Here is a 15,382-nt window from a genome sequence, read left to right as displayed (position 1 = left end):
AGAATTAATTAATTAATGATATTATGAGAATATTCTTTGTATCACATCAAAGGATGTGCCATCCCAAAATTGTAATTTTCTTTTTAACCAGGGAGGGCAGAGAGAAAGCACCCCAACCTGCACACACATTTACAGAAGTTAGCCACAATCTTTGAAGAAACAGCTCTTATAGCTTCACATCCAGACTACCGTGCAAAAGCAAGTTTGTTTCTCAAAGACAGATGGGAAAGAAAGACCAACTCACTCCAGGACTTGATTAAAGAACAGAAATCACGGTACATTCAAGTCTCACAGACTCCCAAAGCTTATAGTTTCTGCTTTTATTTGGAGCTGCACTCTGTATGTCAGAAAACATGTATTACTTCCTGAAATCAATAGAAACCATATAGTATGTACCAAATAGATGAATTCCAAAATTGACTATTATCAGGGTCAACCATTTTTTAAAATTCAGGTTCCTTTTTTTTCCTGTTGAAGTCCGAGTTCAGAATTCTTGTAGGACCTCACTGCGTGTGTTGAGGAGAAACCTCATTTCCCTGAGTAAAGGTAATTCTACATTTTCTGTAAGGGACAGAAACCATAAAGCTGACAACAGCTGAGGTCCCAGCAATCTGCAGGCCTCTGCAGAAATGTGCTTTTGCCTGCATTGGCTGCTGGAACCCTGGTTATTTCACTGATAGGCTACTTTGCCACTGAGGTTTTCTGATACAGCCAAACTGGAACTGGAAAGGGGTGCAAAGAAGAACAAGAAAGTCTCCAACAGGTACATCAACCATAAAAGAGTTGAAGACCTTCCCTAGTGAGCATTACAGGCAGTCTGGTAACAATGGACAAGGAGAAGGCTGAGCTACTCAGCAACTTTTTGCCTCAGTTTTCACTTGCAACTGCTCTTCACACATCCCTTGTGCAGATGGGTCAGAAAGTGGGACTGGGGAAGAAATGTCCCTCTCACTGTAAGTGAAGATCAAGTGAGCGACCACCTGAGGAACCTGAATATTCATAAGTTCATGGATCCCGACAGAATGCATCCCCAGGTCCTAGAGAATTGGCTGCTGTAGTCGCCAAGTCAATCTCAGCAATATCTGATTGCTGATTTGATTGAACTGTCAGCCTCACCTCTATGTCAGGGAAAATCATGAAACAGATAGAGCCTCTTGGAAGCTATGCTAAAACACACTGAAGACAAGGAGGTGATAAGAGACAACCAGCATCGTTTCACAAAGGGCAAGTCCTCCCTGACCAACTTTGAGGGTACTGGTGGATGGCAAGCTAGACATGTGCCAGTAATGTGCCCTTGCAGCCCAGAAAGCCAACCATATCCTGGGCTGCATCAAAAGAAGCATGGCCAGCAGGTTGAGGGAGGTGATCCTGCCCTTCTACTCTGTGCTGGTGAGGCCTCATCCAGCATACAGCATCCAGGCATGGAGTCCTCAGTACAGGAGGGACAAGGACCTGTTGGAGCACATCCAAAGGAGAGCCACAAAAAAATCCAAGGGTTGGAACACCTTCCCTATAAGGACAGGCTGAGAGAGCTGTTCAGCCCAGAGAAGAGAAGGCTCCAGGAGACCCAAGAGTGGCCTTCCAGTATCTAAAGTGGGGCTATAAGGAAAGAAGGAGATAAACTCCTTAGAAGGGTGAAGATAGGACAAGGGGAAATGGTCCTTGATAGGTCAAGGGGAAATGGTTTCAAACTAAACGAGGCAAGATTTAGACTGGATGTAAGAAATGTATGATAAGGGTAGTGAAGCACTGGAACAGTTTGCCCAGAGAGGCAGTGGATGCCCCATCTCTGAAGACATTCAAGATCAGGCTGGACAGGGATCAGAGCAACCTGATGTAGCTGTAGGTGTCCCTATTGCAGGGGAGTTGGACTGGATGATCTTTGACCTTTAAACACCACTTCCAACTCAAATGATTCTGTGATTCTATGATTCTGTGACATCGAAAGTCCAGGTATATTTATCCAGTCTTGGAGGCTGGATCTCAGGCTCTCTGAAAGGAAAGATGCATCTACATGCATGTTGATGTGATTGAAAAGTAAGACTGCAAAAATGTTGTTCTTTGAACAGAATATGTATTGAAGCAACAAAAAAGAAACATTTCAGCCTCAAAGATCTCCCTTGTTTCCAAATCAATCTTTCATTGCTCTGAGCTCTGGAATAAAACACAGTTAAATACCTGAGACAAAAAAAAGCAAATAACTGAACTGTTTTGCAATTCAGATTAATTATAGAAATACATCAACTTATGGATGTCAAGAGACTAATGGAAGTGAGCAGTGGCAGTGACATGTTTTAATCTCCTCTGATGGACTCTTTAACATCCAGAAATCTTGCTATATGGATCATACAAATCAAACTGGATAAAGAGGCAATACATATTTGTAGCCACATTCTATCCTCATCATTCCTGACAGTATTCTCAGCTTATTAAAAACAACACTGAAACTGCACATTGGTTTCCCTTGTGGCTTAATTTTCATTATTCACTGAACTCCTTTTTGCTAGAAACTGTCTGAAGAGCCAGATTCTGAGCTCATTGTTTGTTTTTTTTTGCTGACTACAATGAACAGCCTTCTCACTTTCCAGTCCTAGCAGTTCTATACACTCAAAACATTTGCAACCACCAACTAACAAAATAAAAGCAGGGCAGGGATGGGGAGGCAGGATGAGTGAGGAGAGCATGCATGTGCTTTTCAGAAAGAATGAGACTGAACATTACAAAAGGCTTGCTCATAGCCTATAGCAACAAATGACGTTAATCAAGCACAGGAGATAAGTGTCACAGTATGGTACCCAAAAAAGAAAAAAGTTCAAAAAACTCAAACATCGATTGATGCGTATTCTGCAGCTTGAAATAAATGAGCTTACATTGTGTTACAGCTTCAATTTGAAGTTGTAGTTCCTCCTATAGCAATAAGAACCATGAGCACTGGTGTCAATAAAGAAAGAGTTTTCAGTCACAAGAAGTTCATCCTGATGATGAAAACAGGAATGTTGTCTCTCTGCTTCTCTGTCTCAGTTTTCCTGATGGATCAATACGGTCTGATTTGTGAGTGATTCACTGCAAATTACTCTTGTAAGAAGCCCAGAGCTCACTTTTCAGAGGACTAACTAAAGATGACTGTCACCTATGTCTTCCCAAGCCCGTATTGCTTTTAATCAGAACAGTAAAAGACTGAAATTTGAAATCTTATCAAGGCTTCTGACAACTCCCTCATGGGCCTTGGGTCTCTGCCATCTCCATGTCTCAAGTCCTTCCTCTAAGATCTGTCCTACCCCATGACTTTGCAACAGGCTCACCGAGAAGCAGCCACACTGTGTTTGCAGCTGGTCCTCACAGAAAAACTACCTGTCATTTGGCTAACTAATTTAGTAACTTCATTACCTTATGGTTTTTGGTTAAATTGCTGCAATGTTCTTCAACTTGTGGGGCACTTCTGCCTCTAGGTCTGCAGTCTACTTGTAATGAATCCATAGAAAAGCACCAAGAAAAACAGTGTTCATGTCAGAAGATTCAAATTTGCTCTTAAAGGGCTTCAATGAAAACATTTTAGAGGATAATAAAATTACCATGAGCTAGAGCATATAATCAGTTCTGACTTAGAGACTTAAAACGGCTGGAGAAACATGATGGAGTTTTAATTTCATTTCCCACTGCTTCTAAGACTTCCCACACAAATCTTTCCGATACCATTTTTCAGGCATCCTTTTGAAATCAGTCTTATTTTACTGGAAAACCACACACAGACATAATTTCTGCTTTAGGGGTATTAGACTCTAATCCAAGAAATGTCCCCTGATCAATTCCACTATGAAACAAACATATTTGAATTTAGTCGGGAACTACTCCATATGCAAAGAAGCAAGCTCCATGAAAACAGGCTATGAAAACTGTTTGACAGCATTGAGAGTTAATGTTTTCTTATGTTTCTGACTGAGGGAATACTGAATGGAACATCTTCATTGTATATTCCAACCACTATTACCCTGAATTTGCAGGTGCTGTTTCTCACGCCAGCAATATACTAATTGCCCAGTACTGGCCACCGTGTCATGTGCTCTTCAGTATGGTCTGCTAGACTCTCCTCCTTGCCTTTTTAAATAAGAGAAAAAGCAGGTTGCGTTTAGTACAATGACATTACTGAGAAACTGTGAGCTTGATCCAGTTTTCATCAAAATTAACAGAAAAACTCCCAGTCTTTCAGGGATTGTTGATTTGGACAAAGCAGGCCAGGTTATTCATGTTTCAGAGCCATTCTTCTTGCCAACCAGGTGTCTTACAGTTAGTCAAGTGTAACCATGCCTTCACCTGACCCAGTAAATCCTGCTTATTTTGTAAACCAGATCCAATCCTTAGTCTAGAAATGAAGTCATCCCTTTGGAGCAGACAAATCAAAAGTTGTAAAGCACCTAAAAATGGTAATTGCTCTGGATTAGCCATTTGGCTTCATTGTGTATACTGTATTTCATATTTAAGCAAACATTTTTCATAGCTTATACTATGAACTATCTTGTTGTACACACGCAGGGTGAGAAATATGATTGCAATATCATTAAAAATCAACTTTAATATTGCCAATAGTTGCTAATAATCCCAAGTTTGTTTTTTCATCGCTGATTATTTGGTTTTGTACTTTTGTTTGTTTTTTATTTTAGTGGATGGCAGTACAGATTTCTATGTTTAGTTTCTTTCTTTCAGCTGTTTTGTTGATGTATAAAAATACTTGTCTTTATTCTTTTTTTTTCTTCATTATTCTATTTTTCCCAGTCCTGTGGTAGCTACTTGGCTTGGTGTTTATTTCATCCACCAGAAAATACCCCTCATAGAAATGCAAAGGCAGCGTGACAGCAAGCTTCTCTTTGGGCATGTTGACATCATCCTCTTCTCTGAGCTCTAATTCAACTTTCAACACAATGCCTAAAACCGCACAGCCTCTGGGCACAAAAGAACAACACGAGAGTACACTTGTGCATTCTGTTGCCCTGTAAGCAAATTGCTTGTTAATGAGGAATCAGCCAGATAATGGGTTTGATAGTCTGTGCTTTGATTAGGTAATATGAAGTGCAGAAGTGTTTTTTGGTGTACCAGAGACAACACATCCTGTTCAAAGTTCAAGCTATGAGAGTCATTGAGTAACTCATCAACATCACTCACAAGAAAAGACAAGATGTGGCTATTTCATGTGTAGTAACTACTTTTTGGATGAAATGAGAAAGCTATGATTTTTTAACTTTGTTGACAGTCCAGACTGGAGCTGCGCTTTTCCAAGAGCAAGTATAAAGATAACTCATTAAATATACCTCATTAAAGATAACTCTTGCCTTCAGATGCCTGACTGTATATACACGGACCATGCCTGGAAAGAGTAGAGGCTTTCACACAATAGATAAAGAAAAGAGAACCTCTGTGAATATAAGCATGCAAATAAAATTTCTGTAATGTGAACGCTGCTTCTCCTGCTCACAATAGTAGAAGATCAGTGCATGCATACAGCCCCTGCGGATGGGATAACATGCTGGAAATTGCTGTTCCCCTGCTATTTGTTTGTGTATCGCACATGTAAATGAGTCGTATCTTAACTGTCCCAGGAAGGAGCAAGGCAACCAACAAACTTTTTATTCCTGGGCACTCTGATGTATGCTCCACAATGTTGCTGGTTATCTGTCTGAGCGCCGCATTTCAGCAGCTGGAAGTTGATGATAGAGAGGAGGAAAAAGATATCAATATTTCTATAGATTTCCTTTCCAGGCTAAATAGCTTGGATGAGAGAAGCAGGAACATAACTGAATCCCCTAGACAATCTGTTCTTTGAAGTGGTGGGGTTGGGAGGTTAGGAGATTTTTACAAATATAAAATAATTAAAATAGGAAGTATTAGTCGATTTGTTTGACAGGAAGTCTGTAATTCTCCTCTGTTCTGTATCACATAAAATACTATAATATGGACATTTTATGTTATCAGTCCTTTTCCTGTAGAATTAGTACATTCTCTTCTTATCACTATGTCCCATCTGGTACATTGTTCAAATTCAAGCCAAAGTATCTCATCACTTGCAATATCACATAAACAAAAACAATGTGACGAAGTTCATCACAAAAATCTACTCGTGGCCTTCTAAGATCCTGCTTGCTTTGCTGTGACATGACAGAGCCCATCAGAGGTGAGTGCCCAGCTTCATCACCGGGATACGATCTGAAGACAGACCGTGTCTCCCACAGGCAGCTCTCCATCATCCTCAGCACATTTTCTGTAGTGGTGGATGCATCTGGGCAATTACTGATAGGACTACATTTTGTGATCTAGCAGTCAGCCACTGCTGTCTATGTGCTGGATATAAGAACACTTTCTATACTGCGGACCCACAATCTATCCTCTACTGCTTTTGAATTCCCTCATTTTGACAGAAGAATGGTCCAATGTTGGCACATACGATCAATCAGCTTCAGGGTGGCTGTTCTAAACTGTAATAGCTGGTGACAGCCTTCAAGACATGGGTATGTCAGGCCTAGGACAGCTGGTTGGCAGCAGTCCTGGCCATATTCACTCTTCCACTGACTTCACATAATCTGTAGTTATGACATGGACAGAATACAAGTTCTTCATAATTCTGTGTCTAGCTACAGCTTCATAAATTATATGCCTGTAGGGCACTTTGCGTGCCACAGAAGTACCCATATAATCACCAGGTCTTTCTGCTGTAGTGACAGGACAGCAAAAGGATCTCATCCTAGGCATTTACATAGGTTAATTTGTTTTAAACAGACTATGTAAAAAACCTAACTATTCTGTCTTTTTAAGTGGCTAGTTTCTGTACTGCGGTTGACCTCAGAGATTCAGCATTGCTTATACTGTAATTTGAATGAGAAATAAGTTGCTTTCAAGACTGAGTCTAAGCAGAACGCTTTTTTGATAAAATAATCTTTGTGAAATCCACTGTGCTGCATGGAGCCAGGAGCTAGCTGCTAGTTCTCTCTTTTTTTTGTTGGCTTTCAATAGACTGTTTCAGCATGCTGAAAGAATAGGAGTTGGGCTCCCCAACGGATATTAGTTATGGCTGTGTTCTTCCTTTCACCAGAAACACAAACCACACAATCCTTACAGCAATCAGCACAAAACACATCATGTTAAATCCTTTATTTCTGTAGCATAATATAAAGCCTCCCTTTCTCTCATATTACCATTCTGGTGAGTCAGGTATGTGAGGTTTTCTAGGCAACAGGTGTTTTCTGAAATAAAATACAATCTTCCCTTCAGCTAATTATGTGGCAGAGACAGCAGCTGCAAGTATAATGCTGAGGACACATAATAAGACACCCAGAAGAAAAATACTCCTTGTTCCACTTGTTAAGGTAAAGCACAGATGTTGCTGCTGTGATAAGTATGAGCATAAGGCAACCACAGTCTGCTTCATCCTATATATTCAGAATCTAAGATTTCAGAATATTTAATAGGCTGCAACCAGAATCACCAATTTCTTTATGTAAAGGAAAGTTGTTTATGTCTAATCTAATAGTCCTAACATACACTCTGTATCTTAGCTTGCATTACACCATCAGCAACAATATGCTGGAGACTATCCACAGACTTGAGAGATAAATTATAAACATTTTTGTATATGGTGATATCAGTGATAAGTGTCAAATATGTAAATTAATATGCTTACTGATTTAAACATTTACAGATACCATCAATTAAAAAGAAAAAATTACAAAAACGTTCCAGTCATTTAGAAAGTTAAATGCATACTTTTTTATTGTGTTGGGGTGCAGTACTGTGGCTATTGCTATTCACAGGTTTAGACTGTTGAGAAATCAACTGCAAAATAATGGTGCCTTATAATCTTTATGGTCAAAGGTAGAACAGATCCTTTCCAGGGATCAATTCCCTGTTCAATTAGAGGTGTACTTCTTTTTCTCAGCTTGTTATTTTTCCCTTATTTATTTTAAGAGCCAAGTACATATACAGTGTCTTATAGTATAACTGTTAAGGTGAAGAGGCTTTCAAATTAAATTGAAGCCTGGCATTTTCTAAAAACATGAGGATCCTCAAGAATCATCTGATCTCCTACTCCCTCTAGTATTTTAGGCCTAACTAGGTCAGAATCTCTACCCTGCTAACGAGAACATATAATATCACAGAAAAAGCACAGACAGAAAAATCCCAGAGCTCTTGCTCTGTGAACAGACTGTTACAGGCTGTCTTGCAAAGTATTTATTATGTCCTTTCAATCCCAGTTTCCTGTACAACTACATGCTTTTCTGGCTACAGGGTTTTTTGTGGAGCAGCAGCTGCAAGGAATTGGGGAACGATTAACACAGGTGGAGAAAGGCCTGATTGCATGGATCTACTAGATGAAGTCAGTAGCTTCACGCTCCTCCACACCAGGCTCAAAGTGATCTTATCTCTTCTGTGTGTGATTTCTTGGCAAGACATCTATAGATAAGCTGTTGTGAACTGCAGTAAAATGAGCCCATTTTTCTCATTCTATCACTAACAAATTTAGAGAAGACAGAATTAAAAAATAAAATGAAACAAACAAACTCTGATCACAAGGTTGCAAACTGGTTTCATCATGAAAATACCATTGTACTTTCTTGCTATGACATACATGGTAAGAAAGAGACACTTCAACGTCTGATGTACCCATCTTTTAGTTTCCTATGTTGTTCCAAATCAAAGAGATAAGAATAAAAAAAAAAGAGAATCAAAACTCTACGTTAATTGGTATGATGACACATCCATGAGACGTTACCACTGCTCTGACCAACCTTTCTTCCTGTTGTTTCTCAGTTGCTGCCACTTGTTCTTAATCATGTTTGTTCCTGTCCTGCAAAGAGCTTAGCAGCCAACAGGACCATTCAATTTGCTTGCACCTAAGAATATTTAGAGGTTTTGTGTATTACAGTGTTTGATCTTGGGTGTTAGAGAAGTCTCTTCGCATGAATGCAAAAGCCCTTCCTCAACCAAATGCCCCCAGTGTGTCATGCCAGTATTAACAGGAACAAATAATTCAGAGAACTGCCATTAAAATTCTCCTCTGCTCAGCCATCAAAGATGATCACATAGCTTCCAAAATTTGTACGTTTATATTATGGGCAGAAAATTTGAGTAATACTCACATGTGTCTTCACATCACCTTCAAGAATCTTGCTGTACCTGAGAAACTCAGCAACGCTTCCATTCAACAGCCTATCAAAGGCCTCCACGTATGGAGCTATGCCTACAGAAGAAGAGCATTCCATTATAATGGGTCCATAAAGTAAACAAAGTATAGGACTTTCCTGTGTAGCACATGAAGGGGGAATAGCAAAGAAATGGGGGAAACTGCTGTAACTTAATTTCTGCTGTATTCATTGATTGTGAAATCAGTGAAAAAGGATGCATTATATATATATATTTTTTTTAGTTTCTAGAAAGGAAAAATACTGCTCCTGGTAAAACTTGTCAAGGAGCACAAAGAGATTTTACTTTGCATACGGTGGGATGCCTCTTTTGTATTAAACTAACAGGTGCTAAAGTAAACATCTCTCAGCCTTTCAAAAGCATAATGGTGCAATAAGGATGGTTGTCTTAGCAAAATTCTATTACCGTACAAAAAACAAATATTACTTCCTAAAAAGAATCTGCACCGTCCTGAACAACTATTTTTATACTATCCACCCATTCCTGAAGATTTCTGCATTGTTTGGGGGCCATTAATAACAAGTCATTAAATTTCCAGCATTTAGAATTTACTGACAGTCAGTTTAGGCAGTGAGATGTGGCACTGCAATCTCCTTATTTTGTTGTGTGACCATAAAAACAGACATTGGAGAAAGAAGGCTCAAACAAATCTTCTAGATGACACATCCCTCTGACTATGTGGTATATATTCTGCCAGAAAAACAGAAATATTGTGTTTTATATAGTATAAAGAGCTACTTTCTGATGAAGCGGACAATCAGAAGATCAAGGTGGGTCTCAGCTTCTTACATAACTGGCTTTCTAAATCACTTCATGTGATATCCTTTAAGATGGCAAAAGAACTCTTTCCTTCAGTGTTTTCCAGCCCTCTCCTTCCTCCCTAGCACATCCTCCTGTCTTGTTGGTGCATCAGAACTTTCGTTAGGTCCAGCATGGGCAACGCATATGTGAATTTATGGCATTTGTAGTATCTGAGAGAATATGGTGAAAATTCTTTCCAGCCTCTCTGCCTGCTTAAAAAAGCCTGGAGACTGCTCTGAAGAGGTACCGGGCTTTCTTCAGAGAGAGTGCTTTAACCTATTGCATCCGAATTCATAATCTTGAAAGCCCTCTTTAGTTCCTAAGAGTCATCTGGCTCCTCGACAGAAAAAAAGAAGGGCTTTGGTAATGGGAATTTGCAATGGCCTGTGTTAAAAAAAAATGTAGTTAGACAACTAGGCGGGATTTCAAGGCTGCTTTTGTTCTCTTGATGTCACTCACCTTTAATTCTGAGGAATTTCTGGGCTTTCTTCCATATTCAGTGCTTGTGTGTAAACCCCTCAAATGACCCAGACTACAAAAGGTTTTAGTTGTAGAGATGCTTTCCAAAGCCTATTTATGTTCTTTGTTGAAATCCGTGCGCGTCTCCAAGAGAATCATTGTAACCTTTTACTTTAGAGCATACTTTTAAATAGCAGTTCACCAAATGGCATTTGTGCTATGCAGAACTAGAAAGCGACTCTGCTATTTTTTACTATTCAATACAGCTAACTCCCAGGAGCATTTACTAGAGTGTGCTGTGAGTTGTGCAGAGCAATTGAATGATTTGTTTGCAATCCCATTGTTGTAGTGCTATTTAGGAAAAAAGTAAAAGCACAGTACATTCCTCTCATGTTCCCCACTATTTTGTTGTTTAAAAAAAAAAAGCCCTAAATTAAAAAACTCAAGCTTATTTTTTTGTGATAGTTCTAGTTATGGAATGGTCATTTAGGGGGAGAGGGCATAGCAGAAGAAAGCAATGTATCTCCATTTCCACTAGGGACTTCAAAAATGTCACGTTCTTGGGCAGAGCATCTGTTTTAAAGTAGAAAAAGAGTTCTGTAAGACTGTCAGCTCTGCAATTGTTGTGGAGACTTGTGGGAGCCTCTGCAAAGTAACAAGAGCATACAGAATTATGTCTGTGGCACTGTTTGTACATCAGTCATTCCAAGTGAAAGACGGATACAGTCTGTCCTAACTGCATCGGCAAAAGCTGATTCCTGAGTTCCAGTGTGAGCCAGCTCAGCCTGGGCAGCTCCCCATGGTGCTGCTCTTATCAGTTTCTTGCTGCTGCTTCTCCCAGCAGGTGTGGTTTACAATCTCACTCATACAACGCTTGTCAGTCCGTTTCTTCAGAGGACCTGCTGAGGCTTTTTAAGGCTCTGCTTCCCTGGGGGGGATTAGGCTCTTCACCTTTCTTCGATTCATAGGGTAGGCTAAGGATATGCTGATTTTCTTGGGGGTGAATTGATCTCCTTTGTAAAAGCAGCCCTGGTTCTGCAGTTCTAAGCTTTGCGTTAGTAGAGACTCACCCAAATTGTTTCATTATAGGATTGAAGCCAATGTTTTTTGAAAAATGTAGACTTCTTAGTAGCAATCAATTTACTTGTACATGGGTCACGTTTCTCCATTATTTGCTAAGGCTTACTAGCTGTCTGGATTTTCTCCACACTGTACACATTTTACTACTGAAGCTCACTGACCAGCTAAGTCCCCTGCTCTGGAAGTCTGCTGGAAGATGCTCCCTTCCTGTCACAGAAACATTGCTTTCAATCAGCTGCTCCACAGCAACTGGTGGCATTTAGGCCTATAGCATGTGTAGCCACATGTGTTGTTGGATAAGGGCTGGCGTACAGTTACAACAAAGCAGCTGACATCACATAGTAACTTGCTTCTGTCAATAAGGGAGCTGCCTGCAACTTTCTACTTTTTCTGCAGCATTCTGTATACCAAGCCCATGACAGGATGTGCTCTTCCATGAATAAGGTGGGGAAGGGCTAAGGAATGTGCAAAGCAACTGATGTGAAGATTAGCCAGGGATATACGCAGGGATTCTGGGTTTAAAAAAAAAAACAAAACAGCTCCTGGGAAAGGAAAGAGGTACTTCTATTAAATCAACATCAGTACTATCACATTTATAAAGTTATTTATCCTATAGATTGCAAGAACAACAAAAAAAATTAGGGGGTGGAAAAAAATGATTTGGCAGTATGAGGAGGACAGGTATTTTTTTCATGTATTTCCAGTTAGTGCTTTGGAGATCCACTTGAGAAAGGAGAGCTCAAGAGTGATGAAAGTAAGGCCAAGGATGTGTGGCAGATCTGAGTGAGCAAGTGCTTATGAACAAACTCATATTTGCTTAAGGATAGTAATCAATTAAATCATGGTGCACAACATGAAATTCAGAGAGCTGGAAAATAGACTCAGTGTTTATACTGCTGATTTCTTTAGGAGTATTTATGCTGTGCATTTTTGGGACGTCTCATTTCTTCTGCTAACTGGGCTCAAGGAGATGTTGTTATCTGGTGAGTTATCTACAACAATATAAATGCTAAAATCGAAAGAGCAATAAAGCTTGAAATATGGACCACGTATTTAAGAGATATAACTAATATTGAATTTTCTAGGCCATATATGTTTATAATCATGCTTAGACGACAAACACACGCTCTTCTTACAAGCTAGGTTTCTAATAACAGAAAGAGGTAGTCCTTAAAAAAAAAAAGACTTACTTCCATTGACACCGTTCATCGCATCACACTCCATTCCACCAGATCTCTGGGAATCTGAAAATAATGATTCAAGTCGAGTCACTGCTTTCTCCAATCTCTCCATCAAGCCATGATTCTCTGCCATTCTAAAAAAGTCATTCAGGAAAGAGCATTAGACCCCTTTGATAAAGCCCATTCTTTACCTCGTGTTCTACTCATCTTATGGCTTTATCAACATTTATGGTAAAAGCTCCTTTTTGTAACTATTGTCATTCCGGCTGTAGTGAAGCAGCCGACAAATGATAACTTACTTCTGTGTCAGCAGGGAATCTGATCAGTGCTCAGCCTTTGCTTTTCCTTGTAAATGGATTCAAACTACTGCTGGTGTAGCTTTGGGCAGTCTGTATTTGGACAGTTTGTGAAATCTTTATAAATGCGACTGGTAGAAACGTATGCCGGCAGTGATTTGCATCAGTCAGTTCCCGGGGCAAAAATACAGATTTGATTAAAACTTGACTAAAAGCCAGCCTTTAACTGTCTATCTCCTGATTTTTCTAAAAATACATGCTGAAATCTGCCTGGGTCTTCTAGGCTTTGTAGTAAGGCTCAACCACTGTACTGAGAGACTGTCGTGAAGAGGCAATTTCGGTTGTTCTTCTGGTGTGATTTCCCATCTCTTAATTATTTTTCTTTTTCTTATGAATGCACCTGATGTCAATCAGTGCATCCCAAGCTTTTCAAATCAGGCACTGATTAATGTTTGGAAAGAAAAAACCAGGAGTCTACTTGCACTGTACTGCAACAGTGCTTTTGATGTAAAATGAAACAGAAATGGGGCTACATTTTGAACGGTTTGCACATCATTTCATTTCTCCATGAAGTGATTGTCTGTTTTCTTACATGTGGGGAAGTGTAGGCATTGACATTTTTGAATGCTAGCCAATGTCTCAGGGAACACTGTGCTCTATACACTACAGACTAAGAAACAGTTACATAAGCAAAGAGAAAGCTATGTTTAAATCTCCCATAGTTTAATATAACAAGTGGTCTTAACTTAAAGTTGTGTGTGCTTTATTCTGAGTGACATACGGCAAGGGAGCTGGTGGTGATCTATGGCTCTTGATGAAAACGTGATCCACATGAGCTCAAGCAGAGCTCCCACACGCTGGCTTATATCCCCTACCCTATGCAATATTTTTCTAGTGAGCAAAACAAATAATGCTGCTTCAGTGTTCCCTCGCCCTGGGGAGAAAGTCTAAATTCTTTTATTAAAAAGTAGAGTAATATGAAAAGAAGGGCTTCTGATTTAAAAATCAGTATTTATAAACCTCATAATCACTTTTATTTTGAAAATTTAAGCGTGAGAAAGACTATGAGGATGGTGGGAGCACATGCAGAGCTCTCATGCTGAGTCATGCTGTCAAACAAGGTGGGGCTTTCAGGCTTTGCCCTGTAAGTATGAGGAGATTCGTGTTTGACCTAAGAGTGAAACAGAAGATTTTACAATGCGAAAGTCTTGGGAGAATCATTCTCATGAGAAAGTTCTGTCTAGAAATTGTGTGTTGTTTTTTTCTTTTCTTTTTCCCCATTTACATTAAATAAAAAAGCAAACCCCTGAAAGAGAATGACATGAATCGATGTGCATATAAGCACTGTCCAAAATTTGGGGGGGGAGGAGGTCTCTTCTGCATGTATTTAAAATGTACATTGTTCTGTTTGAAAAATCAATGAATTCTCCAAGGCAAAACCAAAAAACCCTTCACATCTGTAAGATTACAAGTATCTTCGCAGGAGGAATATGAAGGTGACAGGAGAGCTTCTGAAATGTGCAATTTTTTTCTGAGAATATTAAACTTTTTCTTAAAACAAAGCACTCTTATTCCTCAAAAGTATTAAGGGCACATTCTTTTCGCATTCTACTCTACTACCTAAAAGCCTCAAAACGTGCTTATTTTAAAAGTTACCTTTTAGAGCAGTTTAAAGTCTGGCTCATCTAACTGAAGCATACTAACAGTCAGTTCTTCTCATCAGCATTTTGAAGTATATTTCAGTGTATTTCCAGTTTGTCTTTACTTGAAGACATGGTCTGGTATGTAACTATATTTGTTTCCATCTGCTCCAAAATTTCCACTGATGAAAAGTACAAAATTTCTTTGTAAGAGTGGCTCCTTTTTGTCTCTTTAGCCTGATTTTGCTTGTTGAAGGATTCGGTTCTGATGTGACTACACACACTTGGAGGAATCTTCCGAACAAACAGCAATAGATCAGACTTGTAATGCTCTACCCAAGAAATTGGCCCCTGTGAGATGCTAAAGATATGGATTATGGAGTCAGAAGCTCAGTGGAATAACCCAGTGACCCTGTGGACATTTCTATGCAATACCTTCCAACAGCAATACAGTCTTTTGTTCACAATATTCTTCACAGTTTTATCCAGTTCCAAAACGTTGCAAGACTACAATGTTGTTCTAAAGTCAGATATCAACAGTGGGACAATTACAGAATCATAGAATGGCCTGGGTTGAAAAGGGCCACAATGATCACGTAATTTCAACCCCCCCTGCTATGTGCAGGGTCACCAACCAGCAGAGCAGGCTGCCCAGAGCCACATCCAGCCTGGCCTTGAACGCCTCCAGGGATGGGGCATCCACAGCCTCCTTGGGCAACCTGTTCCAGTGCCTCACCAC

At 39.7% G+C, this 15,382-nt stretch overlaps 2 protein-coding genes across 4 annotated transcripts in view; one reads left to right on the top strand and one right to left on the bottom strand.

The window, feature by feature from the left end:
• LOC146544590 (uncharacterized) overlaps nucleotides 1-15,382 on the top strand; it is a 105,700-nt gene that overhangs the window by 45,779 nt on the left and 44,539 nt on the right. The gene's annotated exons all lie outside the window — the stretch shown is intronic.
• Nucleotides 1-15,382, bottom strand: part of CAP2 (cyclase associated actin cytoskeleton regulatory protein 2) — a 66,646-nt gene that overhangs the window by 42,429 nt on the left and 8,835 nt on the right. Inside the window, exons 2-3 of one of the 2 annotated variants that reach the window (XM_085220174.1) lie at nucleotides 12,717-12,770; nucleotides 9,123-9,223 (exon numbers count right to left, since the gene is read on the bottom strand). In XM_085220174.1, the coding sequence (XP_085076300.1) occupies nucleotides 9,123-9,223; nucleotides 12,717-12,750 (135 nt within the window). In that variant the 5' untranslated portion in view covers nucleotides 12,751-12,770. Of the gene's footprint in view, nucleotides 1-9,122; nucleotides 9,224-12,716; nucleotides 12,842-15,382 lie in introns of both variants that reach the window. The other variant, XM_085220173.1, reaches the window with a different exon arrangement.

Source organism: Meleagris gallopavo, chromosome 3 (genome assembly GCF_905368555.1).
Source record: "Meleagris gallopavo chromosome 3, MGAL_WU_HG_1.1, whole genome shotgun sequence".
NCBI lineage: Eukaryota > Metazoa > Chordata > Aves > Galliformes > Phasianidae > Meleagris > Meleagris gallopavo.
This window is presented reverse-complemented; position numbering and strand designations above follow the sequence as displayed.